The 15,901-nt window shown below is 34.5% G+C and overlaps 2 protein-coding genes across 2 annotated transcripts; one reads left to right on the forward strand and one right to left on the reverse strand.

Moving 5' to 3' along the window:
* Positions 1-779: 779 nt before the first annotated feature.
* Positions 780-3,318, forward strand: Herp (Homocysteine-induced endoplasmic reticulum protein). Its single transcript, XM_090159147.1, has 9 exons — positions 780-899; positions 1,204-1,355; positions 1,418-1,495; positions 1,555-1,635; positions 1,696-1,793; positions 1,853-1,990; positions 2,060-2,407; positions 2,479-2,653; positions 2,722-3,318. Exons 2-9 carry the CDS (start codon positions 1,224-1,226, stop codon positions 2,881-2,883), a joined length of 1,212 nt encoding a protein of 403 aa, XP_090015273.1. The 5' UTR covers positions 780-899; positions 1,204-1,223; the 3' UTR covers positions 2,884-3,318.
* A 155-nt stretch (positions 3,319-3,473) lies between these two features.
* Positions 3,474-8,570, reverse strand: AlaRS (alanine--tRNA ligase, cytoplasmic). The gene is made up of 16 exons (XM_090158201.1): positions 8,503-8,570; positions 8,056-8,213; positions 7,806-7,994; positions 6,878-7,023; positions 6,628-6,819; positions 6,421-6,565; positions 5,886-6,179; positions 5,430-5,820; positions 5,193-5,362; positions 5,011-5,124; positions 4,800-4,940; positions 4,590-4,730; positions 4,418-4,530; positions 4,254-4,362; positions 3,750-4,190; positions 3,474-3,690 (listed from the first exon to the last, which is right to left on the reverse strand). The coding sequence occupies exons 2-16, from the start codon at positions 8,188-8,190 to the stop codon at positions 3,517-3,519; spliced, it is 2,895 nt and encodes a 964-aa protein (XP_090014327.1). The 5' UTR covers positions 8,191-8,213; positions 8,503-8,570; the 3' UTR covers positions 3,474-3,516.
* Between the last annotated feature and the right edge of the window lie 7,331 nt (positions 8,571-15,901).

The raw sequence follows: 15,901 nt of genomic DNA on the forward strand, positions 1-15,901 counted from the left end.
CGCAATTTTCCTATAGGGCGATTTACGAAAAAGTGTGTGTTTTTTTATGTGATTGTTGGGACCCCTATTTCCTGAAGATAAGACGGACAATCCTCGCAATATTCGACAGAGCACTCGTCAGTTTAATGTTCAATGATAGTGCCAGTAATTTTTTTTTTTTAAAAGTACAGTATTCCATTAAATTTCGTAAATGTATGTTGATTTTTTAACTCAGGGCATTAAATTTATTTCAAACATTTTACAATTTCGTTCCAATAAACCGTAAAACGTATATATGAATTAGAAAGCCCAAGGTCTCAGCTGTGACGCAAAAAGTACTTTTAAATTCAGATGCATAGAGATAGAAAAGAAATAGAGGGAAGATTACCGCGTTAAAGCACCCCTGTTTTCGACCGAGAATATTAATCCCCCCCCCCCCCACGCATGTATGAAAGCGGAGATGGGCAGAATTTGCAACGCCATCAATCCTTCCTTTGTTTACATCAAATGAGAGCTGATTTTCCAAAAGGCATAATGTATTTCATTTCACCGCGTGTCGATAGCGCCACGTAATCTGCCCATCTGATGGCTTCCTACATTGGCGAAAAGGGGGTCGGCAATCGCGGTCAACTTCGCCAGATACAATAGTGCCTCTATTTCTTTTCTATCTCTATGTTCAGATGTAGCCGACGAACTTTCAAAAGCCGATGAAAACAACCAATCGTTGGTCTCCACATTCCTGTGACGTTTTTCACGACTTAACTGCCAAGTTTTTTAACGAAAATGATACATCAAAATATATCTTCAAAACGCAAGTTGGACGTTGTATATAAAGTGATGTAAATGTTACGTGATAGAACAAGAACCGAAGGTGTACTTTGTATTTCGTAGCTGTAGAATATTGTTAATAATATATTTATGTGAGTATTAAAATTCCTAAGACGTTTTTAATAAGTTAAACTATAGTTTTGTCGAGTCAAATAACAAATTTATCGTTATTTCCTTTTTGGCTTCGAAATTTAGCTTAGCATCCTCTAACCTTGGCCTAGCAATTCCAAACTAACAAATAAACAAACATCAGTTTGTTATCTACGTGTTGATACACCTACACTTTTCAAAATTCTATTTTGGAGCTTTGAAATTAAAATCGTCGGTGTCGAATAATTTTAGTTGTTCCTGTGAGCAAACATTATTGATTTTCAAATTGAACATTGATATTTATAGGAACTACGTCTGTTTCCAAAATGACAGACCAAATACAGTTAGTTATAAAAGCTCCAAATCAGAAAGTATCTGATCAGACAATAGATTGCGAATTAAACTGGACAGTACTACATCTAAAAACTCATTTATCTACAGTCTATCCAACGAAACCCGTAAGTTTTCATTATGTCAAAGCTTGGAAATTGTTAATAGAGTAAAAACTTTGTTCATTTAGAAAATAGAGGATCAAAAGCTTATCTACAGTGGTCATATGCTTTTGGACAACTTAACTTTAAAAGATGTTTTGAGAAATGTATAAAAGACATTAAATCGCGCATAAATATCAACTTTTATATATCTTTCTGTTTTTAGGAAACTGGTCAAAAACATACTCTTCATTTGGTTTGCGCATCAAGTAATGTATCGCAAACTCCATCTCGAACTACTCAAAATGTAAGTGAATTATTGTATACACTAGAAATGACAAGATTTACCTTATTTAAATTCATTTAGTCTGAAAATGAAGCAAATTTCAACTCAAATGCAACTAGTCAACAAGGTACACCAGGAACTTCTTTACATTATCGGGGAGCTAGACAAAATGGAGAGAAGTAAGAAATGACCACCAGCTTTCCCTAAAATCAAAAACTCTAAACCTCATTCTCTTTAGTTTTACAAATGTAAGCCATAATGGTATCCCACAGTTCCCAAATACGGGAGGTCAACCACTGAATCCTGAATTAATGGCCCAACAAATGGCTGCCATGCAACAGTTTTATGCGCAGTACATGGCCCATATAATGCAAAAGTACGTTATACCCTTTAAAACAATGTTTAATGTAAATTAAGGTATAAAATTCTTACTTTGAATATGCAGTGCTCAGATGGCAGGCATTGGTACATATCCAAATATCGCATTCAGTCCAGTTTTCACACCCGCTACTGGTGTACCAGTAAATACTGGTTTTGCACCAGCACCAGTAGAAAATGCAAATGTTCCTCGTGCCAATGCGAATGCACCAGCTCCAGCAGCAAATCCAAATGTGCGAATGAATGCCCAAGGAGGGGCTGTTTTAGAGGAAGACGAAGAAGACGTGGAAAACAGGGACTGGCTTGATTGGTTCTACATTGTTTGTCGAGCTGTTGTCCTCTTCAGCGTAGTCTATTTTTATTCTTCACTAGGACGCTTCATGGTTGTTTTTGGATTAGCTATACTCATCTACATGTGAGATGATTTATATATAATTTACTACTCCTTCATATTAAAAAGTAATAACTTACCAATGGAAAAATCAGGTATCAGGCAGGTTGGTTTGGTCAACGGCAACCAATTGCAGAAGCTAATCAACCAGTAGCCCCAAATCGGAATGAAAATGTTCAGCCTCAAAATGATCAACAGCCGCAAGTAAATGAAGAAGCTGTCTCCTCCCCAAATATTCAAGACAATGCTGAAAATGAAGCTCAAATTCAAGTACTATAATCATGCAAGAAATTGTTTTGCTTTTGATTTTTTGTAAAATGTAAATTTTAAAACTGTAGGAAGAACTAAGGGAAATTCAACAGTTAATGGATGGAGATATTGAACCACGTCACAATGCCAGACTAGAACAGTCACCTTTGAAACTGTTCTGGACCTCCTTCACTTCATTTTTCACTTCGATGATTCCAGAACAACCACCTCCACCCGTAAATGTAAATTAATATATCAACTGTATATTTATTTCTAATTTTTATGTAAAGAATTTGGATTTATACCAATGCAGTGTGAGCCTTATAATATTATAAGAGAACCTTATTGAATATCCCCTCATTATACTGAGAATTTTATTTTCCATTCCTAAATTATTTTAGGTTTCAGTTTTTCTCTTTTACTACGAAAGCTTCGAAGGGGTAAATGGGTGGGCATTACATAATTTACAGAATATTAAACATGCTTAATTTTTATTATCCAAGTTGTACCAAAAGTGTTACTGAATTTTTACTGTATATCAGTTTGGATAGTGCTCCCAAATCTTCCCTTTCATATCCCGGTATATATATTTCATCCTAGTCAAAATCCATAACCCTCTTTGGCTTTTTAGAGAAAAACAAAATTTATCCTAACTTACAACAAAAACATTGTATATATTGAAGCTAAATAAATGTAGCTTTCAAACTTGAATGCAATTAATTTATTTAAGACATCACAGTCCTGTATCAATTGGTATTAACTTAAACATAAATTAAGGGGCACAAAAATGAGCCCCTCAATGATCTAACCATTCCTTAAATAAACCAGGTAAAAAAATAACTTCATAACTTAATTTGTTTATCAGCTAAGTTACTTATTTGTAATTAAACAAGTTTCATTTTAGCAAATTGACGAGCAATTTCCAACGCTTCGTTGAGTGCTCCAAAATTAGTCCCCGTGGCTTGGGCTGATTCACTTTTCCCACCTCCTTTGCCCTTGATGGTGCCTGAAACAGCGTTAACCCAACTATTGGCTTGTAAACCTTTTTCAATCGCAAGCTAAAAGAAGAAAATGTATTATTTGCCATGGGAATCATGTAAACGAATATGGATGTTACCTTTGGAACAGAACACAAGCATATGATCTTTCCAGCACTTTCGTCACAACTAAAGAACATAGCGGCAGTTTCTGGGGATGTAGTTTTAACTTGCTTTAAAGCTGCGTCCAAAGCCTTGGCATTGGAACCAGCTTTAAACTCGTGAATGATGTAAGGCTTTTCTTTTTGGTCTTCTAATAAGGTTTTAGTTTGCTCTACTACTTCTTGTAAAACTGCGGCTTTATTAGCTCGGTCTAATTCATCCAACTGCTTCTTAAGATTTTTCAAATTGTTTCTCATTTCATCTTTCTTCCAATAAGAAATATTGGACTGAGAGATATCTTCCGTTAGCTGTACTATCTCCTTGACAATATCTTTTTCATTTTTGGTTCGATTCTTGTCATTCAAAATGTCTTTTATCTTTTCAACATCCTTCTCAAACAGTTGAGCTTTTTTAATGGCCTAAAAACAATAAATTTTAAACTTTAGATATTAGATTAAATTCAACTGCGTAAAAGAACTTACTTTAACCGCTTCGGGTCCAGTCAACGCAACAATTCTCCTGATTCCTTTAGCAATAGCTTCTTCGCTCGATATTACAAAATCACCCATATGTCCGCTTTGCCTCAAATGACTAAAAAAAGGGTTCAATTAAACTAAAGATTACAGCTAAGTTTTCATAAACGTACGTTCCACCACAAAATTCTACAGAGGTAACAGATCCTCCAGGTCCAGTTGGATCACTAATAAGAGTTTCAACGGGAATTCCAATAGAAACCACTCGAACTGGATCAGGATACGTCTGAAAGCGCAAACGTTAAAATATAAATTTTATAAATATTGACATAACACTGAACTTACTTCATTAAAAACAGCTCTTAGACCTTGAATGGCTTTGGCTAATGGGAGGGATGAGTCTTTTGCATATACTGGTTCATTTTTAGAAATAAGAGCATTGGCGGCTAATTCAGTTTCTTTGACTTGATTCACAGTCATAGCACCCTGGATTAAGTCCAAAAAGTTATATTATATTATATCCCATAAAACAGCTTATATAAAGACTCTCAGTACCTTGTTAGTGAAATCAAATCTAAGCCTATCAGGAGCTACTAATGAGCCCCGTTGGTCTGCTTCGGAGGTGAGAACTTTTCTTAGCGCATAATTAAGTATATGCGTTCCTGTATGGTTATTCATAACTAATTTTCTCCGTTCCTGGATAAAAAATTCAACAATGTTAAATCACAATTAAGTAATTAACCAATAAAACCACAGATGAGCTTACTTCATCGATGAATAACTTGACGCTATCACCAACAGATAAGGTTCCTATAATACGACCAATATGTACAACATAACCGCCTTGAAGCTGTACATCTCTCACGGAGAATTCTACATCCTAATTTAATAAAAATACTCAAGTCACACTGCAATATTTATCTGTGCTCAAAAAAAAATCAAACTTACGTCATCCCCTTCCTTAAGCATATAGCCAGAGTCGTATATCTGTCCACCAGATTCAGCGTAAAAACAAGTCTTATCTAAAATTATTCCACATTCTTGGTCATTGCTAACATTTTGGACAAATTGCTTGTTATGTCTTAAGGCCAAAATGGTACTGGTTATCGATGAAAACTCTGAAAAAAATATTTTCCTAATTGTTTAAAAGATTTCCATACAAGTGCAAGAATGTTGACTACATACCATATTTAGCATCTTTAGTTGCATCAACTGATTTATAATTGTACTTAGGAGAGTCATCTGTGGCAGGAATTCCTTGATCTTGCAATTCAGCAATGGCGTGGACATCTAATTTCACGTTGTCTTCCTGGCCTTCGCCCTTGGCCTGAGATAATAATTGAGCTTGTTTTTTAGCCTCTTCGTAAGCTTTCATATCAATTGTGATTTCCTTCTCCTCAACCATCAGTTGAGTCAAATCAACAGGAAAGCCATAAGTGTCATATAGCCGCCAAGCCACATCACCAGGTAAAATCTTGGAGTTGTCTAGCTTGCTGACGGTTCTTTCCAATAACTTGCGTCCCCGTGACAATGTTTTTAGGAATTGAGCTTCTTCATCATTAATTATATCCATAATCTATATCATAAGAGAGTATTAAAATTTTAAGTGTTAAAAAAATACAAACAATCAACAAATAATACCGAATTGGGATCCTTCGATAGCTCCGGGAAAACATCACCTAATGATTCAATAACAACTGGAACTAGTTGAGCAAACATTCCAGGTTTTGCATTAAGCTTTTCAGTGGCAAAACGAACAGCGCGTCTTAAGACTCTTCTTAGAACATAGCCTCGTCCAGTATTATCGGGAGTACCACCATCAGCCAAAGCAATGGTTAACGTTCTGGCATGGTCAGCCACTACCCGATATGCCATGTCAACCATCCCCTCATCTTCATTACCAACTTTACCACTATAGGGTCTGGTGCTTGTGGCCTATCCAAATAGAAATCAATCATTTAAATTACTTATTCAAGGCTGACAAATGTGATTGACTGATTTAAATCCATGTTTTTTTTAAAAAAAACATAGATTTAAATAATGTATTTCCATACAGGAATAAAAAATGCAAAAAATAAGATGTTAAAAAATTTAAATACATAGAAAATATGAGCAAACTAAAATATTAAATAGTAATTAAATTTAATTCTGCCAAACTTTAAATAATCATCAGTACCTGTTCTATGGCTTTAAAGATTGGCACGAAACAATCCGTATCATAGTTGGATGGCTTTCCTTGAATAACAGAGACCAGCCTTTCAAAGCCCATTCCAGTATCAACATGCTTCTTGGGTAGCTGTTTTAGAGAGCCGTCCGATTCTCTGGAGTTATAAATTTGAATTAATACATTTATTATTATTATTATTATTATTTGTATATGAACCTGTTGTATTGAATGAAAACCAAATTCCATATTTCCAAAACATCGGGGACATCAGCATTTACTAAGTGGCTAGCTTGCCTGCCACCAATCCTATCAAAATGGATTTCAGAACACGGCCCACAAGGCCCAGTTTCTCCCATCTCCCAAAAATTATCCTTCATTCCAAATGGAAGTATGCGCTCTTCAGGAACACTGCGTAAAAATGTATTAAAACACAGGGCTTAGTAATAGCTATAAATATGTAGCTTACCCAACATCTTTCCAAATGTTTTTACACTCTAAATCTGGTTCCAAGCCAGTAGCAGCATCACCTCCAAAATAACTGACATATAACCTCTCAGCGGGTAATTTATACACTTTGGTTAACAGCTCCCAAGCCCAACTACAAATTTCTTTCTATCAAGAAAAACATAAGCCAGGTGTAATACATGATAATAACATAATATCAAAAGTGGATATTAAAACAAAAAGTATACTTTGATATTCAAATCCAGCCTTTGGCCATACACCTCTTGTAATCTGAGGCCTGCCCTCTCTCCCTATTGGAACTAACCAATCAGGCTTTAGCTTTCTCACGTCATATGTTTATTTTTTGATTTTTTTCCCAAAATAGTACGATCGGACACTAGCGATCCCAGCGTCGATTCTTTGCAATATCGTGTGCTTGATCATTAGCTTTCTTTTACGTGTATTTTGATCAATGTTTACATTCTTAAAAGACTTAATTTCGCGAATCCAATCCTACCTACAGTAACCGACCGACAACAATCTCTCTATGCCGATTACCGCCAACTAAATTATTCTAGAAAAATAAGACACGTGACCAATATCGGCCGATAGTTTTTTAAAAGAAAATTGTAAATAAAAAAAATATTTTTAATTCCCTAAAGATTAAATTTATATATTAACTCCGATACAATAGAATTTAAATTTAAAGGCAATTTAGTTTTTCTTTAATTCTCCAAGGAAGCAAAAAGCTATCAGCTCTATATTTTAAAGCCTATTTTTGCATGTTCCTGTGCGATGACCTTCAATAGTAACCTTACGCAAAGGGGGAGGGAAGCAATTTGGCCCTGAGAAGGGATCTCTCAGGTTACATGGAGCAAGGAAAGGGTGACGAAGTATACTTTTTGTTTTAATATCCACTTTTGATAATATTTATTATATTTCTGACTTACTTTAAAGAAATCTCCAAAGGACCAATTGCCTAACATTTCAAAAAACGTGTGATGATAGACATCTTTGCCAACATCATCCAGATCATTGTGCTTTCCTCCAGCGCGGATACATTTTTGAGTATTAACTACACGGACGTATTTTGCAGCATCACTATTAGGATCCACAGTTCCCAAAAAAATTGGTTTGAACTGTAAACAAATGATAGTTAAGTTTGCAAAATTTAGAAATAAAACTTATGGGTAAAGTAACCTGGTTCATCCCAGCATTAGCAAAGAGTAAAGTAGGGTCATCATGAGGTACAACAGATGATGAAGGTACGTATAAATGCTTATATTTATCTTTGAAAAAATTAATAAATTGTTGACGAACAGCTTTGGCATCCATTTTTTTAAAGGTTTTTCACAAAACTGAAATATATAAAAGTTTAAGTCAAGAACTAATTACAACTACAATCAACAAAAATTATGAATAAATTTATGCAATTTATTCTCCAATTTCATCATGTACAGAAAACACTGAAACAGCATGGCTTCTCTTATCGCCATATGGCAATCTCTAACCAAGGCTCAGTGTTAGGTTCTCACCGTTTCAGTTATGCCACGAAAAAATTAATTGTCTTACTAACCCCTACTGAAATATGATAACTAGGCACTAAAAATAATAAACCATTTAAACTAATTTTAATTCAATATTTACGTGTAAATTGTAGATTTGTAACCTCGTCGGTAGTCTCTAGGAACGTCAACGGCAAAAACCAGAAAAACGGGCTTTGGAAGAGCACTAGCAGACGTCAGAAATAATTTCATTCTAGTTTAGCACCTGCTGCCATCTAGACAGTAATGGTTATTTAATTTCAACTGGGGTTGCGTTTGTTTGGCACTTTTTGACCATTCTCTTCTTCTATTTTAATACTTTATTTTCTATATTATCTCCTGCAAGTTAGTACTGTACATAAGCTCTCGCTAGCTTCGCACTCTGTATCATTTCTTAAATAAATACATCAAAGAAATCGCCAAGAAGTAATATTTCGAAGAGCCAGGACCCGCAAGTTATTGATTATATAGCTCTTGTTGAAATAATGGAAACTTTTCACCTGTAAACAGAACGTCGTATTTTTGCACAGCCTTAAAATGTCAAAAGCTACCTCCAGGTTAAAATGGAGCGCTTGTCGCCATAGAAATCTCATAGGTAACTAGAATGCTGCCGTGTAACTGGCAAATGGACCAAACGCCGTGGCAGACGATAGCCAGATCTCAGCCAATCAGAGCTCAAAGAGTGGTTCTGCCAAGAATTTAATGTCACCAGAGAGAATGACCTCACCTAGCTCCCGCTATAGTTACGCGGAACCAAGGAGGATTATTATCCTCCTTGGCGGAACCACTCTACGGCCTCTCATTAGCTGAAGGATCAAGGCGAACTGGCGTCAAGCTCGGCCGTAGGCCTCAGCATTCTAGTTACCTATGAGATTTCTATGCTTGTCGCTGCCGTAAAGGTGAAAAATTTCCATTATTTTAACAAAGACTATACAGGGTGTATTGTAAATGGTGGTAGGAGCGTAGTTGTAGAGGTCATTTGGAATCGAAAATGTTTTATGATATTTTTCCCTACGGACTGCCGTCAAGCGGCGACTTTACCCTCTCTGCTGCCGTTTTGGAGTTGTGAATTAATTGCTGTAGGTTAATTAAAGTAACGTACCCATCAAATTGCCGATCCCTTTTTCATTCATAGCGATGTGCCCACCTCAATAAATGTCGCTTTAAATAAAGAAAAAATTCACGTGCAATTCTTCTTCTTCTTCTATATTATATGCACCAAAGCCGCCAGAGGCTGCTTATAGGTGCTCAGAGGGTGCGAAGGTTGTTAAGGAAGAGTGGTTTTGATTTGAGAGACACCGTTGACTGTGGCAGCTGATTCCAGAGTGGGACAGTGCGAGTGCAAAAATGGTGCTTGCGGTTCGAAGTAGTCACACGCGGTACAAAAAGTTTTGGTCGTGCCCTCGAGGAAATGTTGTAGAAGAACGAGTGAAAAAATCACCTTCTAGTAAAATACTAATGCCCGAAAAAATTGAAAAATCTCTCAAAAGTCTGTAGCCGAATGACGCTCTTGAAGAGTTGGTATATGAAGAAAATTACGTCGGTACGCAGCTGTTTCGTTCCGAAGGGCTGGTACTAATTTAGTGAGTTTGTTGACTGACTTGTTTATGAGGTCCAAGTCTCTTTTTAAGTGGGGGGACCAAACTGGTGAAGCAAAATGCAGTAAAGGTAAGATAAAAGTCGTGAAAATGGTCTTAATGACTTTAGGTGTTTTAAAGTGAAAAGTGCGTTGGACAAGACCAGTGAACATGTTGATTTTATATGCAATGATCCTACAATGATCAGAGAAGGATAGCTTTTCGTCCACTTGCACGCCAAGATCTCGAACAGATTTTACTGAGGGTATCGCTTGTCCATGATGGTAGTAAGTTGTCTTTGGGTTGTCTTTTCCGAGGTGAAGAACATTCGATTTCTATGTGTTGCACCCGAGACCAGACTCAGCAGCTCAAGCCTCCACTCGGAAGAGATCTTGTTGCAGTTCGGTAGATGAGGTCAGAGATGCCAGAGCTTTAATGAGTTTATTATCATCAGCCAACAGGCTGGCCGTTGAGTTTAAGACGGTAGAAGGTAGATCCTTAATATAAACTGCGAACAACAAGCGAGCCAACGCGAACCCTTGGGGCATACCATACCGCTGTAAAATGCGCAGGAAGTAGAACTGGAACCACGTATGGCAACGCGTTGTGGGCGATCTGAGAGAAACGCCATTAACCACGTTAGTACCTCTCCGGTTATTCCTGCAGACCGAATTATTTTACTATCGAGTTTTTTTCTTGCGTGCTCGAGGCTCGAGCGTTCTGGTTACCATGACAGCAAAATCGATCATTTTATTAGGTTTAATAAAGACAAATTTTTCAATAAATAATGCCAGAAGGCTCGAGCCCCGAGCACGTGCGGAAAAAACTCAGCAATTTGATGGGTACGTTATTTTAATTGGGGGTTATACCGTAAGTCTATAATATTGTTCCATAAGTTTGTCACTTTGGGGAATATTTTACTGAGAACTAGTAACTTAGTGACGTCATCACAAGAAGAAAGTATCCACCTAGCGAGGGGCTGTCAAAGGTTACGTGTGACGCGGGAGCGAGTGGACGCAAAATGGCGACGAAGCCCGTAATGCAGTCTGTCTTGTGAATAGCTCTCGGTTATACTTTTGCATGTGAAGAATATGAAGTGTCACACTTATAATAATTTTCTACACTTATGGTTATACCTACAGCAATTAATTCACAACTCCGAAACGGTAGCCCGTAGGGAAAAATATCATAGAACATTTTCGATTCCAAATGACCTCTATAACTTGTGGAACTCAGCTCCTACCACCATTTACGATACACGATGTATAAACAGTAACTTGCAGGTCCTGGCTCTCAGAAATATTACCTCTTGGCGGTTTTCTTGGAGGATGATTTATTGAAGCGTCTATAGGTGGTTTATTTTCGCCTGTTCTCGGACTTCAAGTGTACTCTTTTTACCCTAAATTTTTTATTCGCCTGTTCCAGGGATGAGAATTATTCCGCCCCAGAAACTATTCGCTTGTTCCGGAGTATAGACCCATGTTGAAAGTTGGGGGGCCGAAAATTAACATATTTACCTCGCAACTCAGCATTTGGACGGAACATCCGTTTCCTTACTTCCGCCTGTATATTTCAATGGCGGTCACGTGGTTCAAAACGTCACAAACAGGATGTTCCGTCCAAAGGTCTCACTTAAGCCTCGTCTGCGGCCCCTCTTTTGTTATGGGTCTATTACGGCTACTCTTTTTACTCCTTCTGAAAAGGAGGTGTAAGGAGAAAATCGGATTTTGTCTTTAAGCGACAGAGTAGTGCAAAATTCAGTTGGCATAAATTAGACGGTTTCGTGGACTGCTTGCAACATTCTTGCCCCAAATAAGACGCGTGAATTCTATGTAAATTGTATTTTCTCTAAAAAATTATTTAAAATGATTTGGCTTAAAAAACAGTCCTTTTTTATCTTTACAAACATACGATCATTTCAAATTAGATAGGTTTATCTTTCTTTTTCATGAGACGTAAACCTTTTTGAGTAGTACCAACTTGTTTTTTTTCATGACGTGTTATTTCAATGAAAAATTATCCGTTTTTGACCAAACCAATTTCATTAAAGGTTTTCGAGTATGCTCTACAAATTTTTGATTGAAAATTGTCGTCTACCACCTATCGTTCGAAAAATAAAAATTTCAAAACGGTGAAAAATTCCAAAAGAAAAGGGTCCTCCCCGAGAGAGTATATCAGACTGAAATCCAGTAGTTTGGTGGCTTTCCATGCGAATTTTGTTTGACCGATAGGTGGCTCTATGCCAATTGAATTGTCTTTCATTATTGCAGTACCCTAAATGTTCTAGCAACATGTGATTCTAGTATAGCTCTAAATAGTAAAGATGTGGCAGTACCTGGCGAGATTTATCGCTGTCTTGGGCGGATCTATGATCCTATCGCTGCCTTGCATTTGTTCGAATGGTGCAAGCAGAGATCCTAGACGGTAATAGAGTTGCGTAATTTTAAAATACCGAATTAGCGCTTTCTACGAGGGCGGTACTAGCTATCGTAACGCGCAACAGCCAGTAAAACGTATTTCAAATGCAGATGACTGTACTAAAACAAGTGTATACAAAAGAATATCTAAAATCCACAATAAATTAAAATTTTAATTAGGTAATTTATTTTCATAATCATATTAGTAACTTTTTATTACTTAAATAACGGTAACATACATTAAGGTATTATACGAAATATTCGTTTAAACTTGGACATTTTCGAAACTACATAAATTATCCCCATTTACATTTTTAAATTATAGAACGAACAAACTTTTCAGACAGTGTGTACAGCAACGACTAGTTCATGCTGGGCACCGGAAATTAAAATTAATTTATCGGGATTAGTACACAAGTATTTCTTAATATCACAATAACTAATTTTAAGTTGTGTTTGTAATTTTTACCTACTATTAGGTGATTTTAGGTATTTTTTGTATAAGGATAAAACTATACTTACCAAGTGATTTTGCGGCTACACTATTTGAGAGCACAACGGCTGTAAATGGTAATGACAATTGTTTAGTGCTTTTCGGGTGATTGATTCTGGAACTTGGTAAGCGCATCTTCAAATGCCGATAGTAATTAGAAGCGCTAAATCCGCCATTTTTCCAGTGGATTACTAAAGGTTTTTTTCTACATCTTAAACAAGCAATTCCGTATTCATTTCTTGAAGTCGAGCTTGTTGGACATTCAGAATCAGCGTTTGATTGACTCTCGGAAAGGCTTGTCGACTGTATATAGTCGATACTGTAATCTTTAATATTCTTTTAAGATCAACTTATGTAAACCTGCTGGAGTTTCACTTGATAAATAACGTTTGATTTGTCTCCGGATTTGTGATAGTTCTTCGGTAATTTTTTTGTCCACAGTTCCTTCTCAGTATTTTGGTCTTCGGTGATTTCAATGTCGATTTGAATAGGGTCATTCTCTTAACGACCCGTGACCGATCCCGTGACAAAGTGAGCGTAATAATTAACTACATTAGGGTCTTTTAATTGACTTTCTTACGTTTCATAGTATTGTTCGCAGAATTATTTATTAATTTTGACATAGTTATCGAAGACGAAATTGTTTTATTCGCCTCCTCTCCCAGTGCTTGTAAAGTATGTTTATGTCCAGGTAGTAATTTGAATAATTTCGAAAATCGGAGAGGCAGCAATTGGGGGACCAAAATTTTAAAGATAGAAGGCACGAAGTTCCTTGCCGACGGGATCTCGAAAAAGCGCCCGCTAGAGGACTCCTGGTATACCTTATGGTAGTATGAAAATTCCCAAAGGGAAAAGTCGTAATGGGCTTTAGTTTTCCCATGGAAACCCAAATCTCCATTTGAAAAAAGCATGGGATTTTTTCGGTTTCACACTTAATGTTTTTAAAATTTTCGAAGAATTTAAAAAATTAAAATTTTCAAAACTTACCTATTTTGGGTAAATTTTTACCAATTTGGTTAAATTTTGGTTTTATTTAAATTAGGTAAATTCAAATAAAATTGTCATGCAGCAAAAATATTCAAACCACGGGCCCGGACCAAACAACGTCAATGGCACCTTGCTTTCCATGCTATCCAAACAGATGTACTTTCTGATCAATCTCGTTGGACTTTCCGCAGCCGCACTCGGGAGTTTCTCCATTCTACCGTTTAATTTTTTTTCTTGCTTTTCCACTTGTGGGTTATATACAAGCTATTCTAGCTTCGTAACTTGTATTTTTCTTAATAATAATAATAATAATAAATAAATCGACTAATATTAGGTAAAAATATCAAAATTGGGTAAAAATATCAAAATTAGGTAAAAATATCAAAATTGGGTAAAAATATCAAAATTAGGTAAAAATATCAAAATTGGGTAAAAATATCAAAATTAGGTAAAAATATCAAAATTAGGTAAAAATATCAAAATTGGGTAAAAGTATCAAAATTAGGAAAAAATATCAAAATTGGGTAAAAATATCAAAATTGGGTAAAAATATCAAAATTAGGTAAAAATATCAAAATTAGTTAAAAATATCAAAATTGGGTAAAAATATCAAAATTAGATAAAAATATCAAAATTAGGAAAAAATATCAAAATTGGGTAAAAATATCAAAATTAGGTAAAAATATCAAAATTAGGTAAAAATATCAAAATTGGGTAAAAATATCAAAATTAGGTAAAAATATCAAAATTGGGTAAAAATATCAAAATTAGGTAAAAATATCAAAATTGGGTAAAAATATCAAAATTAGGAAAAAATATCAAAATTGGGTAAAAATATCAAAATGGGGTAAAAATATCAAAATTAGGTAAAAATATCAAAATTGGGTAAAAATATCAAAATTGGGTAAAAATATCAAAATTAGATAAAAATATCAAAATTAGGAAAAAATATCAAAATTGGGTAAAAATATCAAAATTGGGTAAAAATATCAAAATTAGGTAAAAATATCAAAATTGGGTAAAAATATCAAAATTAGGTAAAAATATCAAAATTGGGTAAAAATATCAAAATTAGGTAAAAATATCAAAATTGGGTAAAAGTATCAAAATTAGGAAAAAATATCAAAATTGGGTAAAAATATCAAAATTGGGTAAAAATATCAAAATTAGGTAAAAATATCAAAATTAGGTAAAAATATCAAAATTGGGTAAAAATATCAAAATTAGATAAAAATATCAAAATTAGGAAAAAATATCAAAATTGGGTAAAAATATCAAAATTAGGTAAAAATATCAAAATTAGGTAAAAATATCAAAATTGGGTAAAAATATCAAAATTAGGAAAAAATATCAAAATTGGGTAAAAATATCAAAATTGGGTAAAAATATCAAAATTAGGTAAAAATATCAAAATTAGGTAAAAATATCAAAATTGGGTAAAAATATCAAAATTAGATAAAAATATCAAAATTAGGAAAAAATATCAAAATTGGGTAAAAATATCAAAATTGGGTAAAAATATCAAAATTAGGTAAAAATATCAAAATTGGGTAAAAATATCAAAATTGGGTAAAAATATCAAAATTGGGTAAAAATATCAAAATTAGGAAAAAATATCAAAATTGGGTAAAAATATCAAAATTAGATAAAAATATCAAAATTGGGTAAAAATATCAAAATTAGGTAAAAATATCAAAATTGGGTAAAAATATCAAAATTAGGTAAAAATATCAAAATTGGGTAAAAATATCAAAATTGGGTAAAAATATCAAAATTATAAAAAAATATCAAAATTGGGTAAAAATATCAAAATTAGATAAAAATATCAAAATTGGGTAAAAATATCAAAATTAGGAAAAAATATCAAAATTGGGTAAAAATATCAAAATTAGGAAAAAATATCAAAATTGGGTAAAAATATCAAAATTAGGAAAAAATATCAAAATTGGGTAAAAATATCAAAATTAGGAAAAAATATCAAAATTGGGTAAAAATATCAAAATGGGGTAAAAATATCAAAATTAGGTA

This window comes from Leiobunum rupestre, chromosome 9 (genome assembly GCF_980474605.1).
Source record: "Leiobunum rupestre chromosome 9, qqLeiRupe1.1.hap1, whole genome shotgun sequence".
NCBI classification, from domain to species: domain Eukaryota; kingdom Metazoa; phylum Arthropoda; class Arachnida; order Opiliones; family Sclerosomatidae; genus Leiobunum; species Leiobunum rupestre.